General features: G+C 39.4%; 1 protein-coding gene across 2 annotated transcripts in view; it reads left to right on the forward strand.

Moving 5' to 3' along the window:
• Nucleotides 1-15,648, forward strand: part of odf2a (outer dense fiber of sperm tails 2a) — a 55,212-nt gene that overhangs the window by 35,444 nt on the left and 4,120 nt on the right. For both annotated transcript variants that reach the window (XM_063073658.1, XM_063073659.1), the window contains exons 14-19: nt 4,435-4,545; nt 4,953-5,057; nt 6,886-7,044; nt 9,046-9,137; nt 11,073-11,235; nt 14,091-14,216. In XM_063073658.1, coding sequence (XP_062929728.1) covers nt 4,435-4,545; nt 4,953-5,057; nt 6,886-7,044; nt 9,046-9,137; nt 11,073-11,235; nt 14,091-14,216 — 756 coding nt within the window. The remainder of the gene's footprint in view (nt 1-4,434; nt 4,546-4,952; nt 5,058-6,885; nt 7,045-9,045; nt 9,138-11,072; nt 11,236-14,090; nt 14,217-15,648) is intronic.

The raw sequence follows: 15,648 nt of genomic DNA on the forward strand, positions 1-15,648 counted from the left end.
ACCTAACCTGGGTCCGAGGTTGGATTGCTCCAAACGCTGATCCTATTTGGGGAGATCAAGAATGGCTTCGGGCAGGGGGCACAAGTGTATCAGGGGGCTTGGATCCAGGTCCTGAAACGTGGCACTACTTGGCGTTTGGATAATTTAAATGTTGGCCATATAGACTGGAAGCTCGAGTGTCCGGTACGGAGGCGAGTGTTGGATTGATTTTGCTCGCTGTCCCGCAAATGTTCATTCCTTTCTCCGTGGCGCCGAGGCTGTGAACTGATCTGGCTGCTGTGCATTTCTGCCCCACTGGTGTGAACACTGGGGACCGAGGCTTGGCCTGGGCCTGCTCCAGGAGCGGGTCTGAGACTCAGTCTGGTTGGGATATCGTTGGCTTGCATTATGTGTGGTTTTTTTCTCTCTCTCTGCACAGTAGTTTTTTGGTCTTTTTAAAAATTGGGTTATTCGAGTTTCTTGTTTTGTGGCTGCCTGTGAGCAAACAAATTTCAAGGTGTGTAATTTATGCATTTTTTGATAATAAATGTGCTTTGAATACTTTAAAACATGCGTAACTCAGTGAGGGCAGCTAACCATCCATTATTAATTAACTTCTGGATTGTTATTGAAAGGTAAATAAAAGATGCCAAAAATGTCAGGTTTGTCAGTATCTAAAAGTGTCTATTTTTAACATCTTATCTTCTGTCTTGGCGCTTTGCAGTTTTAGATCAATATAGCAGTACAGGCCTTTTGGCCCACAATGTTTTATCTAATCTAACCCTTCCTTCCCACATAGCCGTCCATTTTTCTTTCATCTATGTACCTGTCTAAGAGTCTTTTCAGTGTCCCTAATGTATCTGTCTCGACCACGCCTAGCAGTGCATTGCATGCATTTACCACTCTCCATGGAAAATAATTCTACCTTTGACAACACCCCTCTGTATACTTTCCTCCAATCGCCATAACAGTATGTCCTCTCATATTAGCCATTGTAAACCTGGGAAAATGGAATTGTCTGTCCATTCTACCTGTGCCACTTATATACCTCTATCAAGTCTTTCCTCATCCTCCTTTGCTCCAAAGAGAAAACACTAGCTCACTCAAATTTCCCTCAGAAAACATGTCCTCTAATCCAGGCAGCATTCTGGCAAGTCTCCTTTGCAACTTTATCTAAAATTTCCACATCTTTCCTCTATTGAGGCAAACAAAACTGAACACAATACTCCAAGTATGGTCTAACCAGAGTTATAGAGCTGCAACATTACTTTGCAGCTCTTGAACTCAATATTCCCCCACTACCACCACCACTAATGAAGATCAACACAACATACACTTCCTTAATCACCCTATCAAATTGCATGGCAACTTTGAGGGATCTATGGACTTGGACCCCAAGATCCCTCTGTTCCTCCACACTGCTAAGAATCCTGCCATTAACCTTGTACTCTTTCACAATCGACTTTCTAAATTTATCATTTCACACTTATCTGGATTGAATTCTATCTGCCATTTCTAAACCCCTCTCTTTATTCTGTCCTTGTCCAGTTGTAGCCTACAATCTTTTATCCCTGATTGGCCCTACCCTCTCTTTAATCATCTTCCTGTTTCTCACATAATCCTGATCCTGCTTGCCAAAGCCACCTTGCCCCTCCTAGATCTCCTAAATCCTCCTTAAGCTCCTTTCTGGCTACTTTATAGCTCTCAGGAGCACTTTCTGATCATTGTTTCCTAAACCTTAAGTATGCTTCCTTCTTCCTCTTGAGTAAATGTTCTCCCTCTCTTGTCAACCATGGTTCCTTCATCCTCTGTCCTTTCCCTTGCCTCAATGGGACAAATCCCTCTAGAAGCTCATGCAAGTACTCCCTAATGATGATGAGGGCTCCGTCAGTCACGGTCAACCATGGATGTTGTGTCCTAGCTGTCTAGATATGCAAGCCAGGGCACTATGATATGGAGAGCAAGCTGCTGCCCATATAGCAAGCTTCCCCTCTCCATGCATCTGATAAGCCCAAAGGAACAGCAGAGACCAATACAGTGTAGCACCAACAGTGTCACAGGAGTTGCCAGTCTACGTTGAACTCAATGGAGGACAGCCATTAAGGATTCCAGCTCCGGATTTTTCCTTTGGGGTTTACTCCCGAATCCTTCCCCATGAATGCATATAGCTGCAAGGCAGCAGAGGTTTGAAATGAGAGTTCTCCTCCTCCTCAATGAGCTGCTAACCACAGCTGGTGAGCCCCATCTGCCCAAAGCAACTGGTTTAAAGGAGCTAGTAACCCAACTTTGCCCCTACTCCTATCAGTAGCAGTGGTTCCACCTGGTTTAGTAGCTAAGCCGTGAGTGAATGCCAGGAGCTGGGCTTGGTTGTCAGAATCAGAATCAGGTTTATTATCACCAGAATGTGACGTGAAATCTGTTAACTTAGCAGCAGCAGTTCAATGCAATACATAATCTACCAGAGAGAGAAAAAATAATAATAAATAAAATAAAACATAATAATAAATAAATAATTACGTATGTTGAATAGATTTTTTTTAATGTGCAAAAAACAGAAATACTGTATATTTTTTAAAAAAGTGAGGTAGTGTCCAAAGCTTCAATGTCCATTTAGGAATCGGATGGCAGAGGGGAAGAATCTGTTCCTCAATTGCTGAATGTGTGCCTTCAGGCTTCTGTACCTCCTACCTGATGGTAACAGTGAGAAAAGGGCATGCCCTGGGTGCTGGAGGTCCTTAATAATGGACGCTGCCTTTCTGAGACACTGCTCACTAAAGATGTCCTGGGTACTTTGTAGGCTAGTGCCCAAGATGGAGCTAATTAGATTTACAACGTCCTGTGCAGTAAGGTGATGCAGCCTGTCAGAATGCTCTCCATAGTACAACTATAGAAGTTTTTGAGTGTATTTGTTGACATGCCAAATCTCTTCAAACTCCTAATAAAGTAAAGGCACTGTCTTGCCTTCTTTATGACTACATCATTATGTTGGGACCAGGTTAGATCCTTAGAGATCTTGACACCCAGGAACTTGAAGCTGTTCACTCTCTCCACTTCTGATCCCTTTGTGAGGATTGGTATGTGTTCCTTCATCTTACTCTTCCTGAAGTCCACAATCAGTTCTTTCATCTTACTGACGTTGAGTGCCAGGTTATTGCTGTGGCACCACTCCACTAGTTGGCATATCTCACTCCTGTACGCCCTCTTGTCCTGTACATCAGAGGCTATTTGAGCCCCATGCCATTGGGAACTTTTAATGGGTAGTGGGAGCTTATCCCCACTACAACCCCTGACTATAACAACCATAAGCAGCCAATACTCCCTAGACAACCTCCATATTTCTCATAAAAATTGCGGTGTGATCGATGCCTGGTTCCTAAGGTTGTCATAGACAGGGTGGTAGTGGGGATAAGCTCCCACTACCTATAAAGTGCTCCAAATGGCATGCATCTCTAACAGCCTCTGACAACCAGGTCCAACTCTTGGTTTTCATGTGTGGCTTAGCTATTAGGCCCAGCGGAACTGTTTTTACTGACAAGAGAAGGGGCAAAGGCGGACCACTGGTTCCTCAAAACCAGTTGCTTCGGGCAGGTGGGGCTTGTCAGCCTTGGACGACAGCCCGCCTAGGAGAAGGAAAACTCTGACTTTAATCCTCCGCTGCCTTGCAGCCATACCCACCCATAGGAAAGGCTTCGGGAATAAACCCCGAGGAAGAAATCCAGAGCCGGGGTCCCTAAGGCAGTTTGATGTTGTTTTAAACTTCACTCTGGCAACCTCTGCAACAACACTGGTGCCAAGCTGTATTGTTGCTGCCCTTCCCTTGGACTACATCAGTGACATGGAGAGGGGGAACCCGGTACATGGGCAACAGCTGGTTCTTCAAATCTTCCCACCCAGGCTTGCATCCTGGCGAGGACACAGTTCACCAGAGGCGCAAACCCATGATCCCCTGGAATTAAAAAAAAAGAGACTGTAGGTTATATACTTAAGAATTGATTAAGAGATTATAAAGACAATTCCTTGCTTGGTCTGAGAACAAAAAGTAGGTTATAAAAGTTAAATTTCAGATGGTTCCAATGAAACAGTACTAATGAGATAGGGTTATGGTTTATTACCAATAAGAGGAGAAAATATTGTTTAAGGTTCATAATTATTGTTTGCATTTTTGCTTAAATTCTGTAGAAAAAATCATTCATGTCTGATTTTACCTCAATGAAACTTTTCAAGTTTGTTTGAAAGCATAGTAAACTTACTGGATTATTGAAGAGACCTTGGGTTACTCTGTAATTAGAGGTTGAGCAATATGATTATGCCTCATTCTCTAGGTGTTACCATTATGCCCAGGAGAATATTTTAAAGCAGAGCAGAATGTAAAAATAATAGTAACCAATTTGATATTTCAAAAATATCTCAGCCGGCCCCCAGCTGAATACTTTTTCCTTTTTCAAAAATATTTAGGCAAATATGAATGCATTGGAGGAAAAATTTGCATTTGCTCAGACTGAAATACAACACCTAAAAGTCTCTATCAAGCACTATGAAGGGCTGGTGGATAGTTATAAATCTCAGGTAATTAATTTTGGATTTCAGAACATCTGAGAATATAGCAAACCAATCTGTTCTTGCACAATCGTTTTTGTAATATTAGTCTATAATCCTACCACTGGGTTTTTAATTTTAACACAGTGTGAAGGGAAAGTCCAACTTCTTTGTAGGATTGGGCAAAAAAGCTCTTGTACTATATAAGATTATGAAAAAAAATATTAATTTGAAATGTAAATTGAAACTGCCGTAGGTTCAATGTATTAACCAATGAGGAAGACGCATGTTGACACCACCAACAAAGTATTAGTTTCAGTGAAAGATTTTGAATAACCATTGTAAAATGATTATTATTTCTTTGTGTGGAGAGGTTTTCAAAATTTTACGTCATTATTTTAAAGTTGCTATGTAATAAAATTCTTGGCTGGATCTAGGTGATGAAGACACGGATGGAGGCAGATGAATACAACATGAAGCTGGAGAAGGCAGAGAGGGAGAACAAGTTACTGAAAGATGAGGTTAATAAAGAAATTGAACAGGTAACTACTTGTTGAGAAGGAGGAAATAATTCCCTTGTGATAGAGACTATTATTTGTATTTTAAAATTGCTCAGATTTCATATTTATTTATCACATGTACATGGAAACGTAGAGTGAGATGCATCATTTGTGCTAACAACCCAAGGGTATGCTGGTGCCACGAGTGGCAGCACACATTCCAGCGCCAACATAGCGTGCTCGGCAGAACAATGCAGAACACAACGAGCCACAAAACAACAGAGTGCAACGCCTTTCCACCCACCCTCCCACCCGCACATGCACACAAACGGGCCTCCAGTCTCTGAGCTTTGACTTTTGGACTTCTGGTTGACCTTTGAGCTCAATCTTCAGTATCAACCCCTGATGGAGACAGATTGGAAAAGTGAATGCTGTTTAAAACTGCAGGAAGCTAGGCTGAAAGTTTGTTCCAACTCTGTTTTGCCACAGTTTAATGGATTTAATAAATTTTGGAAAGGTGGAAGGTTTTCTGAGACAGTAGTTGATATAATTAAAGAAAAAATGTATATGGCATTAAATTGCTAATCAGAAAGCTTACTTTATAGAGCACTAGTATATTAAAAACAAGGTTGCAATATTGAGGATTAGAAGGCATTGGTCAAACTGCACTTGGAGTATTGTGAGCAGTTTGGGCCCCTTATCTAAGAAAGAATATGCTGGCTTTGGAGAGAGTCCAGAGAAGGTTCACTAGAATGATCCCAGAAATGAAAGGGTTAACATATGAGATGCATTTGATGCTGCTGAGCATGTACTTGCTGGAGTTTAGAAAATTGAGGGAAGGGGGATTCATTGAAAACCTATCGAATATTGAAAGGTCTGGAAAGAGTGGATGTGGAGAGGCTGTTTCCTGTAGTGGAACCTCGCAAATAATCTCCTTTGAGGAGCCTGTCTTAACTGAGGAATCAGTATTGCAAGCTTGCATCCTACAGTTAGTGAAGCAGTTGCATATGGCTCCAGAGAACTGTATCACTAAGCTACCATCCTTTTAATTAGTAAAATAAGTTGGCATTGTGGGTAAAAACTATAATTTGTTGCTTCTGGCACAGCACTTCATGCTGAGAGAGCAATTTTAAAAATTCCAATATGGCCCACAATTTCACCATCCAATAATTTTACTCCGTTGCTGAAATGTGACAATTTCACTTGGTGTGGTTAAGCTAAAAAAAAAGGGCGTGTTCCATAACAACTAATAAACAGTAAGGTACAGAATATTGGCTTGATTAACTGAATTGATGAGTGAGGCACTAACCCCCGTTGGGAGATGACCTGTTCCTTTGTGTAAGTAATTACAATAATAGGAAATTCAAGATTTATATGTCTTCCAGTGTACTAAACACTAGACCAGCAGAGCTACAGATCAAGACCTTACCTTTTCACATTTTCATTCAGAAATAAATTCTAGTTCAAGTTTGGGTTTATTGTTATCTGACTGAACCAAAAGAGACAACATTCCGCCGGACCACTGTGTAGAATGAAGCACATAAAACAAAATGTTACCACAAATAAGTTATTAAAATATAATTCAAATTATATAAAATTCAAGCAACTGACTTGCATTAGGTCCGTGAGCACCATTTCATAAATTTGGATGTTAATCCAGCGGTATGGTATATAGAATCTTACCAGCATCTGTTGTTTTTAGGGTGGATTGATGATGCCCCTCTGTGTCTGGAGATTTAAGTACTGGATGAGCTGGTTCCATCAGGGAATAAAAAGAAATAATTACATTATGAGGTTAACATTATGTATTAATATTGAGGTTTGCAGTGATTTTTTTTATGGTCTCTTTGATGTCTACGTTTATCCATAGGTGCGTAGACAAATGCAAAAAAAACTGAGTGATCTGGAACCTATTCCTGAGTTGTTGAAGTTAACTGAACATAAACTGCAGGACTGCCAGCAGCAGCTGGTCATGTATGAGAAGAAAAATGTAGATCAGGCTTCCATTATACGTGATCTCAAGATGGAGGTAGTTTTGGAATTTCTTTCTTTGTAGCTTTTTATGTTAAATAAATTTAAAAATGTCCACTAAAATGTATAAAGAGCAGTTTGTAACATTAGACTTATTTTGTGAGAGTTAGCTATTTGTAAAATCGCTTTTGTGTTTGCTTGCATAAAGTTTTTGTGTGAAATATGGGAATGAGATTCTTAAACAGACTAAGAAAAGTAGCATAAACACAAGAGATTCTGCAGATGCTGGAAATCCACAGTAACGCAAACAGAATGCTGGAGGAACTCAGCAGATCAGGCAGCATCAGTGGAGGAGAATAAACAGTTGATGTTTCAGGCCTGAGGCGTCAACCAGTTATTCCCCTCCATAGATGCTGCCTGACAAGAAAAGTGTACAGTTCATAATTCAGTGCAAAAAAAAAGGTAACTCTTCCCTTGCTATAAGAGAGTTTCTAAGCAGTTGTAATAGTGTCTATTTATTCATGTACTTCCAATTTGACACTTGTTCTGTTGGCTGTTGTGTTTACTAAATCTATATAGCAGAGCTTTTAATGAGGCCGCCAGCACAAGCTGATGTTAGTTATACATGTCATTTTGGGGCTTAGGGCAGCTTGCACTTTTTTTTTCCCCTTCCAACAAGAAACAATTGATTCAGTTGCTGGACTTAGCACACACTGGTTAGCTGGAGAATCATGTCTGTGCTAATTGATGTGCAAGATGCAAAAGCATGCCTTTTTGCAGTTTAAAAAAAAAACAAAATTTTGGCAGAATTCACCAGGTAAAGCAGCATCTATGGAAACAAAAAGGCATAAAACAGTATTTTGGATATCGACGCTGCGTCAGTACTGAAAGGGAACAGGAAAGATTGCTCACATGCAGAATGAAGGAGGATGGAACAGACACTGATAGATATGGATAGAGCCAAATGGAGAGGGGCTGATGGATAGATGGAACTAGATAGGGAGAGCAATGGGAGGAATGTACAGTACAAAAGGAGAAGAAAAGTAAGACAACTGGTGAGTGTTTGTGGGGGTGTGGGTGACCTGAAATTGGGAAATTCAATATATATACCATTGGGTTGTAAGCTATCCAAATGGAATATGAGATGTTGTTCTCTCAGTTTGCATTTAACCTCTCCATAACAACAAAGAAAGAGGAGGACAGATTGCTCGTTGTAGGAGAGGGAAGTAGAGTTGAAATGACACGTAACTGGAAGTTCTACGTGATCACTGCTGACAGAGAACAGATGTTCTGCAGGGCAGTTGTCTCCTCTGCACTTTGTTTCCCCAACATTGAGGAAGCTACATCGTGAGCACTACTTGCAGTATCTTTCACCTTTACTACAGAGAAGCCAAACACGAAATTGGAAGAACACCATCTCATCCCAGTTGGGTAGCTCATAACTCAATTCCTATTTCTAGTAACCCACAACCCAAATGTTCTCCACCCACGCACACTCACAACTACTTGGTTTTCCTCGTCCTTTTGTTCAGCTGCCCCATCCCCTCCCTCCACATGGCCACCATTCCCTCCCCGTCTGGTTCTCTGGATCACCTACCAGCCTCTCTCCACCCCCATTTGTACTGCTATGTACATGGTCCATAACCCTACATTCAATGCCTATTGATATGCAGTTCTAAGAACTCTCTAAATGCCTCTGTTGCATCTACCTCCACCACCACTCCTAGCAACACATTTAAGCACGCACCACTCCTTGTGCGGGAGGGGAAAACCCTGACCTGCAAATCTCCTTTAAATTTCCCTGTCCCTTCACAGTCCTGATGCCCAAAACATCAGCTGATACCTTTTAGCTCCACAGACGCTGCTTAACCCAACAAGTTCTTCCATTTGTATTTAGTATATGTCCTGAGGTATGGTGGGGAAATTGGTAGGAAGAAAAGATTAAATACTTAAGCATTCATAATTAATAATGTTCAAAGGAAGTCCAACTGGACAAGTTGATTCTTAATTAAATGTAGTTCTTTTTAACTATAAATGGTTTGATTCTTTATTTTCTCAGATTGAGGAACTAGGTGGAAGGTCAAGAGAGAAGTGTCACAGTATACAAGAAGAAAATCATAATTTAAAGCTGAAATTGGAAACTTTGGAAAGGTTAGTTGAGTGTCATTAATATTGGATTCTAATGCTTTTGAGATCCAAAGACTCCTCGGAAGTTAAGAATGAGGCATAAAACTTGACGCCTACAATTGTTTTATTAAGTGTTACAAAAACAAAGAAGGTGAAGGGAAAAGCATGGTGAGAGACAAAGAGGGAAAGAAAAGAGCAGTGAAAGACAGCCTAAGGGAAAAAGGAAAAAAGAGAGAACATCTGTGGTCTGGTCATCTTATACCACACCACTGATTCCATTGAAATTCCAACAGATAACAGTTAACCAATTAAACAGCCAGATTCAAGTAATGAGACACCCACCAGTGAAATCTAGAGGGTTTCCTGCAAAATACAGACAACTGTAACCATTGAAAACTCACTGAACAATTACATGTATATAGGTGATTATATAAAAAGCACAATCAAGGATATGAATGTTAAACTGCAAGAAAAATATTGTACAGTCCCATCCGACATTAAGGAGATAGTCTGAACTGATAATTCCTGCTGTAATTAAAGAGCAGATTTAAATCCAATTCTTTATTCCATTGCAGTGAAAATGGAATATATACAGACATATTATATATTTTATGGGTTTGATGTCTGGGAAGGAATTCTTGCCCATTGTTGTATTATTCTCCTTTATGCTAATGACCTGATCTGGAAAAAAAAACTACTGTTCCTTTGTTTTATTACAATGAAGCTTGTTTGGACTGAAATTGGAATTCTTTGTTCACCTTAACTTTTATGCTATAAGATTTTTGTTTGAAGTTGCTGAATTCATGATAAAGTTAATTTCTTAACTTTCCTGCAGATTCTAAGGCAGTCATTTGCATGTCTGTAATTAAGTATGTCTTTAAAGAGATACCGTGAAGATCCAACCACTATTTTATTCCATCAAGTGTAGGTTAAGTCTCATTTCAATATTTAGTTTAATATTCTGAGATTCAAAAGCTTTGATGCATTTGCTGCTAAATTTTTAAATTAAATAATTTTACCAAGTGAAGTTTTCACACACATGAAAAATATTGTTCTTGCAAAAGTTCAAAAGTGATCAACTCAGGAATACATAAACAGATAAAATGACATGAATTGCTTGGCTTGAGGGTGGTTTATGATGGCATCATTAGGCCATGTTTTCTTGAATGGCTAGATCAGCTTTCTGTTATCATGGTATGATTGAGTCCTTAGAAGACTTTTTATAATGAGCAATTCATCACTGTTTTGAAATGTTTTATTCTAAACTTGATTCATGTGTTAAAAAAGACGTCTTTGTACTCCAGTAACAGATCTTTTCTCACGAGAGTAAATCACATAATACCAAACTTTTAAATATAATTTACATAAAATCCTCATGGCTTGCCACCATAAAGAAAAATATGGCAGCTTTTTGTGTTTGCCATGCTGCCACAAACAGTAAAGAAGTGACTGAATTGAGAGAGCTCTTTTCTCACCATTCTTCTTTCATAGTTTTGATGATACAGGTGGTTCTGTTGGTAAGCACAGGAGATGCTGCATGTGTTGGAATTCCACCTACAAAATACAGTTGTGATGAAGGGTCTCGTCCCAAAATGTCAGCTCTGTTCCTTTCCATAGATGCTACCTGACCTGCTGAGTTCCTTCAGGAGTTTGTGTTGGTTCCGTTGGTACAGGGTTTCGGCATTTAAACTAAACACTGATAAGTAAACCGTACTTCAGGCTATTGGATCACCAGTGTACTCCTGAATTACAATAGCCAGATAGGGAACGGTTTATCCAAAGGTTGGCACCAACCGTACTGTACACATAGATTAAGCACTCAATTTCTGGAGTAAGGCGGGAGCGTACCCTGAACAGTCAACATTGAATTATCATGGTTTGATATACGTACAGACAAAGCTTTTTGTAAACAGTAAGGATATTTCATCCTAAAAAAAAGGACATTGATCACTTTTGTAGGAAATTGGAAGATGTCAATACACAAAATCGGGAACTGACACTGGTAGTGGTACAAAGGGAAGAGACGATTCACCACAATCAGCAGCGATTGGAGGAGAAATCCCGGGAGTGCAGCAGCCTCGCTCGACAGTTGGAGACTGCTATTGAAGATGCCAGGCGCCAGGTCAGTTCAGTGAGATTTATTAACTCTAGGAGGAGCAATATGCCATTGAACCCAGTAACACTTGATCAGTATTTTGATTTATTGTGTCAATTTAAAAACCCAGTTGGGTTGAATCGGGTTTCTTATTGATCAGTTTGGGAAACAAGACGTTGCTATTCTCTCTGAAAGTTCTGGTATGAACACATCCAGCTGAAGATTTCTTCTTTCTATCTCCACAAAGCTGATATGCTGTGTATTTCAACATTTTCAGATTTCCATTGCTTTCAGAAAACTGCAGATTGTTGTGGACTCATAGACATACACAGCGTTGAAACAGGCCTGTCAAACCACCTTCAGGCACCCATTTACATCCATCACAGTTTTGTCTGGCCTATATAATCTCATCTTGTTAGCTGTAGACTATTAGGTGCTGGCATTGTGTACTTTCAGTTAGTTATTGCCAAGTAGGTGTAGAGACCATATTATTGACAGAAAGAAATGGCACCATGTGGGGAATGAATGAAGGTGAAAATTTTAATATCAAACTGTTGCTAAATCGTTAATGAGGCAAAGAGTGATTGATGAATCCTTGAGACACTTATTCGGCACTTTGACAAATTCAAGATGTGCTGGCAAAGTTCTCATGCATTTGTGAAAGGGAAATCTGTCTGACTAAATTGTTGGATGCCTTTGCAGAAGTATCGTATGTAATGGTAGAGAGGAACTGTTAGATTTCCTCTTGATAAGGCCATAATAAAGATTATAGTAGAAAATTTAAGTTCTTAATGTGAAAGATAATATACTTATGTCAATAGGAAATTACTATCTTACTGAAAATGGAGAACAGCATAAATGTGTCATACTGATTAACAAATAGTACGTAACAAGGATCAATACTGGGGTCTCAACTGTCTATGATTTATATAAATTGTCTGGATGAAGGCACTAAGGATATGATTGTTCAATTTGCTGAAGACACATCTGTCTATACTTATTCCGTCTATACTTGCTGCCTCAATAAAACAGCTAGCATAATCAAAGACCCATCCCACCCTGGGCATTCTCTCTTCTCCCGTCAAGCAGAAGATACAAAAGCTTGAAAGCATGCACCATCGATACAAGGACAGCTTCTGTCCCACTGTTCTCAGACTCCTGAACGGAGCTCCTGTACAATAAGATGGATTCTTGGCCTCAGTCTGCCTCATTACAATCTTCCACTTTGTTTCCCTGCACTGCACTTTTTTAAGCTAGCTTTTACACTTCATTCTGCATTACTATTGTTTTACTTTATTCTAATTTAATGCACGGTATAACGATTTAATGTGTCTAAACAGTGTACAATTTAAGATTTTCACTTTATCTTGGTATATTTGACAAAAATAAACCAATATTAAGGTAAGAAAGCAACTTAAAAGGACATATGGAGGCTACAAAGTGTTAAGTAATGGACAATGTGAAATTGTCAATTTTAGCAGGACAAACTTTAAAAAAAGGAAACCTATTACCTAATGGTGAGAGTTCAGAGACAGAGGGATTTGGGTGACCCAGAAGATGAATTATAACAGATAAGAATGCAGGTGTAGACAACTCAATATAAAAGTCAGGAGGTCTCCTGAGTTAAGAAAGGATGTAAATGAGATGGAAGTAGTTCAAGATTTATTGGACAGGTACAAGGAATGGGTTGGTTGTTTTAGAGGATAAGTTGGACAGGCTAGGCTTTTTTTTTTTGGAAAATTGAGGTGACCATGACAAGATTGTGAGGGATCTTGACAATGTGAATGTGACGAGAATATGTACTCTCAAGAGAAAATCTAGAGCTATGAGTCACTATTTAAAAATGAGAAGATGTCCATTGAAAGCAGAGATGAATTTATTTTTACTCTGAAGATCATGGTCTTAGGAACTCTGTTTCTACATTGGCCAGTTTAAGACAGAAGTAGATACACCTGATGAACAATTGAGTGAGGGGAGATTGCTGGACATGGGTGGGAGTGTGAGTTAAGGTTGCATTCAGATTAGCCATGATTTTATTGAATAACAGTGCAGGCTCAAGGAGGCAGAGTGGTGTGTTCCTGCTCTTCATTTGTATGCTCATATGGTTTGTTAAATTTCAGTGTACTTTTGAATGAGTTGAAGTTCACTGAGGGGAGAACATGGGAGACTCGTTAGGACAGCATTGTAATCTAGTAGTGAAGGCATACACATAATGTGTTGTATTAAAAGGGCCAACAAATTCCTTTTGCTCATGTTTCAGAAATTAATAAATCAAATAAAGTCAACATTATTAGCTATCTCAGTTGTTCTTGAGAAGGTCACCAGGAACTTGTGCAGTCTGTATGATACAGATACATCATCCTGTAGAGAGAGTTCCTGGGTTTAGATACACTAATTACAAAGAAATGGCTGTCGATGCCCAGATAAGAGTAGTGTCGCTTTGAAGGAAAGATTAGTGATAATGTGCCTCCATTGCATTTGGCCATTGAAGTTGTACGCTTTTGGAAATGCAGATGAAGAACTCTACAGTTCCAGACTCATCCACCATAACAGGAGTCTCTCTAGCCAATCATTTCAATTTTAGCTCCGTGCTATTCATTTGAAGCCACACCACTGCCACGTTCTTTTGGAACTATAAATAATGCCTTTCCAAATACCTAAATTACTTTTGAAAGTTGTCATCTGCTTTTTTTATATGTAAAGTGCACTGCAGATCCCAATGCTTCAGGAAAGCATCACCTAACTTCCTTCCTCCCTGGCCTTTTTTGACAATTTTCGTGAAGCTGTTACTCTGGTTATCCACCCTTCTACAAGGTGGAACAGTTCCGGGTATGCAACAGAAATGTTTTGGTTATTGTGACCATATCCGTCTGTTTGTGTAGGTGGACCAGACCAGGGAGAGAGCCGCATCAAAGGAGCGGACTGCACAGGGCAAAATACTGGATCTTGAAGCTCAGCTGAGCAGAACAAAAACAGAATTGACTCAGCTGAGGCGGAGCAAAGATGATGTAGGTTACAATTTACACAGTTCTTGTTTTGTTTAAGCTTCAGATATTTGTAATGAGATACCAGAAAGAATGGGGAACATTTAAGCAAAGGATAAGAATTGACTTTGGAAAACCTTTTCATCTTATAACTTAAAATTAGATGAATAAGATAGGAACGTGCGTATAAGAACCAAATTTGGAAAGGGTTTAAATGATATATAGATAGATATAAGGAAATTTCAGGGAGCAGTTTACATGGATTAGTGTCCAACACAACCTTTTATGCAGGGTGGTGATTTTGTACACCCTAGGATATAGCTATGGTTGCAGGTTATAATCTGTTAAACTCTGAATGCTATAGACTCTGGAGATACATGGGACAGGGTTGTGTACTTCTGCTTTTCTCGATGCAAGCATGTCTTAGGAGGCTTATTGCATTAATAAAAATAAAATCAAAAGGATAATTGAATTCAAAGTGAAAAAAAATTCCAATACAAATGACTTCTGGACTTTAAGGACAAATGACCTCCGACCAGTTAGACTTTCGGTAGTAGAAAGGAAATGGCAAGAATCTGTCTCTGAGAAAAAATGATAAGAAAACATTTGGAAAAATAAAATTAGGATTGAGTGGAGTAAATGTGGATTTAGCACATTTTTTTTATTAATGAAGCTATGGTAAAAAGGTGGGGGGGATGCGAAATCAGTGGATATGGTTCTTTGGACTTTCAGTAAGGTGCCACACAAAAGGTTACTAAACTAAACAAGTGCACGTGGATTGAGGGTTATTTACTGGGAGAGATTGAAGCTGAGTTAATTAACAGTACATGGAAGGAATGAGTAAGTTGTGTTGATGCTGGGAGTCTATGTCTGTTGGGATACAAGGATCGGTGCTTGGGGTACCAGCAGTTCAGAGTCTATATCAATAATTTGAATGAGCAGCCCAAATCCAGTATTGTTTAAGCTAACTGATAATACAAGAGTGGATGGTGAGGAAGATCGGGGGGGGGGGGCGGTGGGGGAGAAAGGCTTCAGGGGTATAAAGGCAGGCTGAATGATAAACTATAGCAATAGGAATATTTGTGGGGTTGTAGAATAAAGACTTTTTTAAAATGATGATAACTAAAAGTGTTGGTGTTCATATGAACCTGGTGTCCTTTTACACAAATATATGAAAGATAATATGCATTTAAAGCAGGCAATTAAGAAAACAAGCAGTTTGTTATGAGGGTATTTGAGTATAAAGGGTGGGAAATCAATTTACAAAGTTAGGTTGCAAATATTAGGGCAGTGGTGAGACTGTACCTGGTATATTATGTATAGAGCTCATCTCCTTACCAAGGGAAGGTTTTACTTGGTACAGAAAGACTGTAACAATGTTCACCAAATGATTCCTGGGGATTGGGAGATGGGACTGACTTTTTCTTTTGGTATTCTCTAGGAGTTGAGGATGACT

Source organism: Mobula hypostoma, chromosome 21 (assembly GCF_963921235.1).
Source record: "Mobula hypostoma chromosome 21, sMobHyp1.1, whole genome shotgun sequence".
In the NCBI taxonomy this organism is placed as follows: domain Eukaryota; kingdom Metazoa; phylum Chordata; class Chondrichthyes; order Myliobatiformes; family Myliobatidae; genus Mobula; species Mobula hypostoma.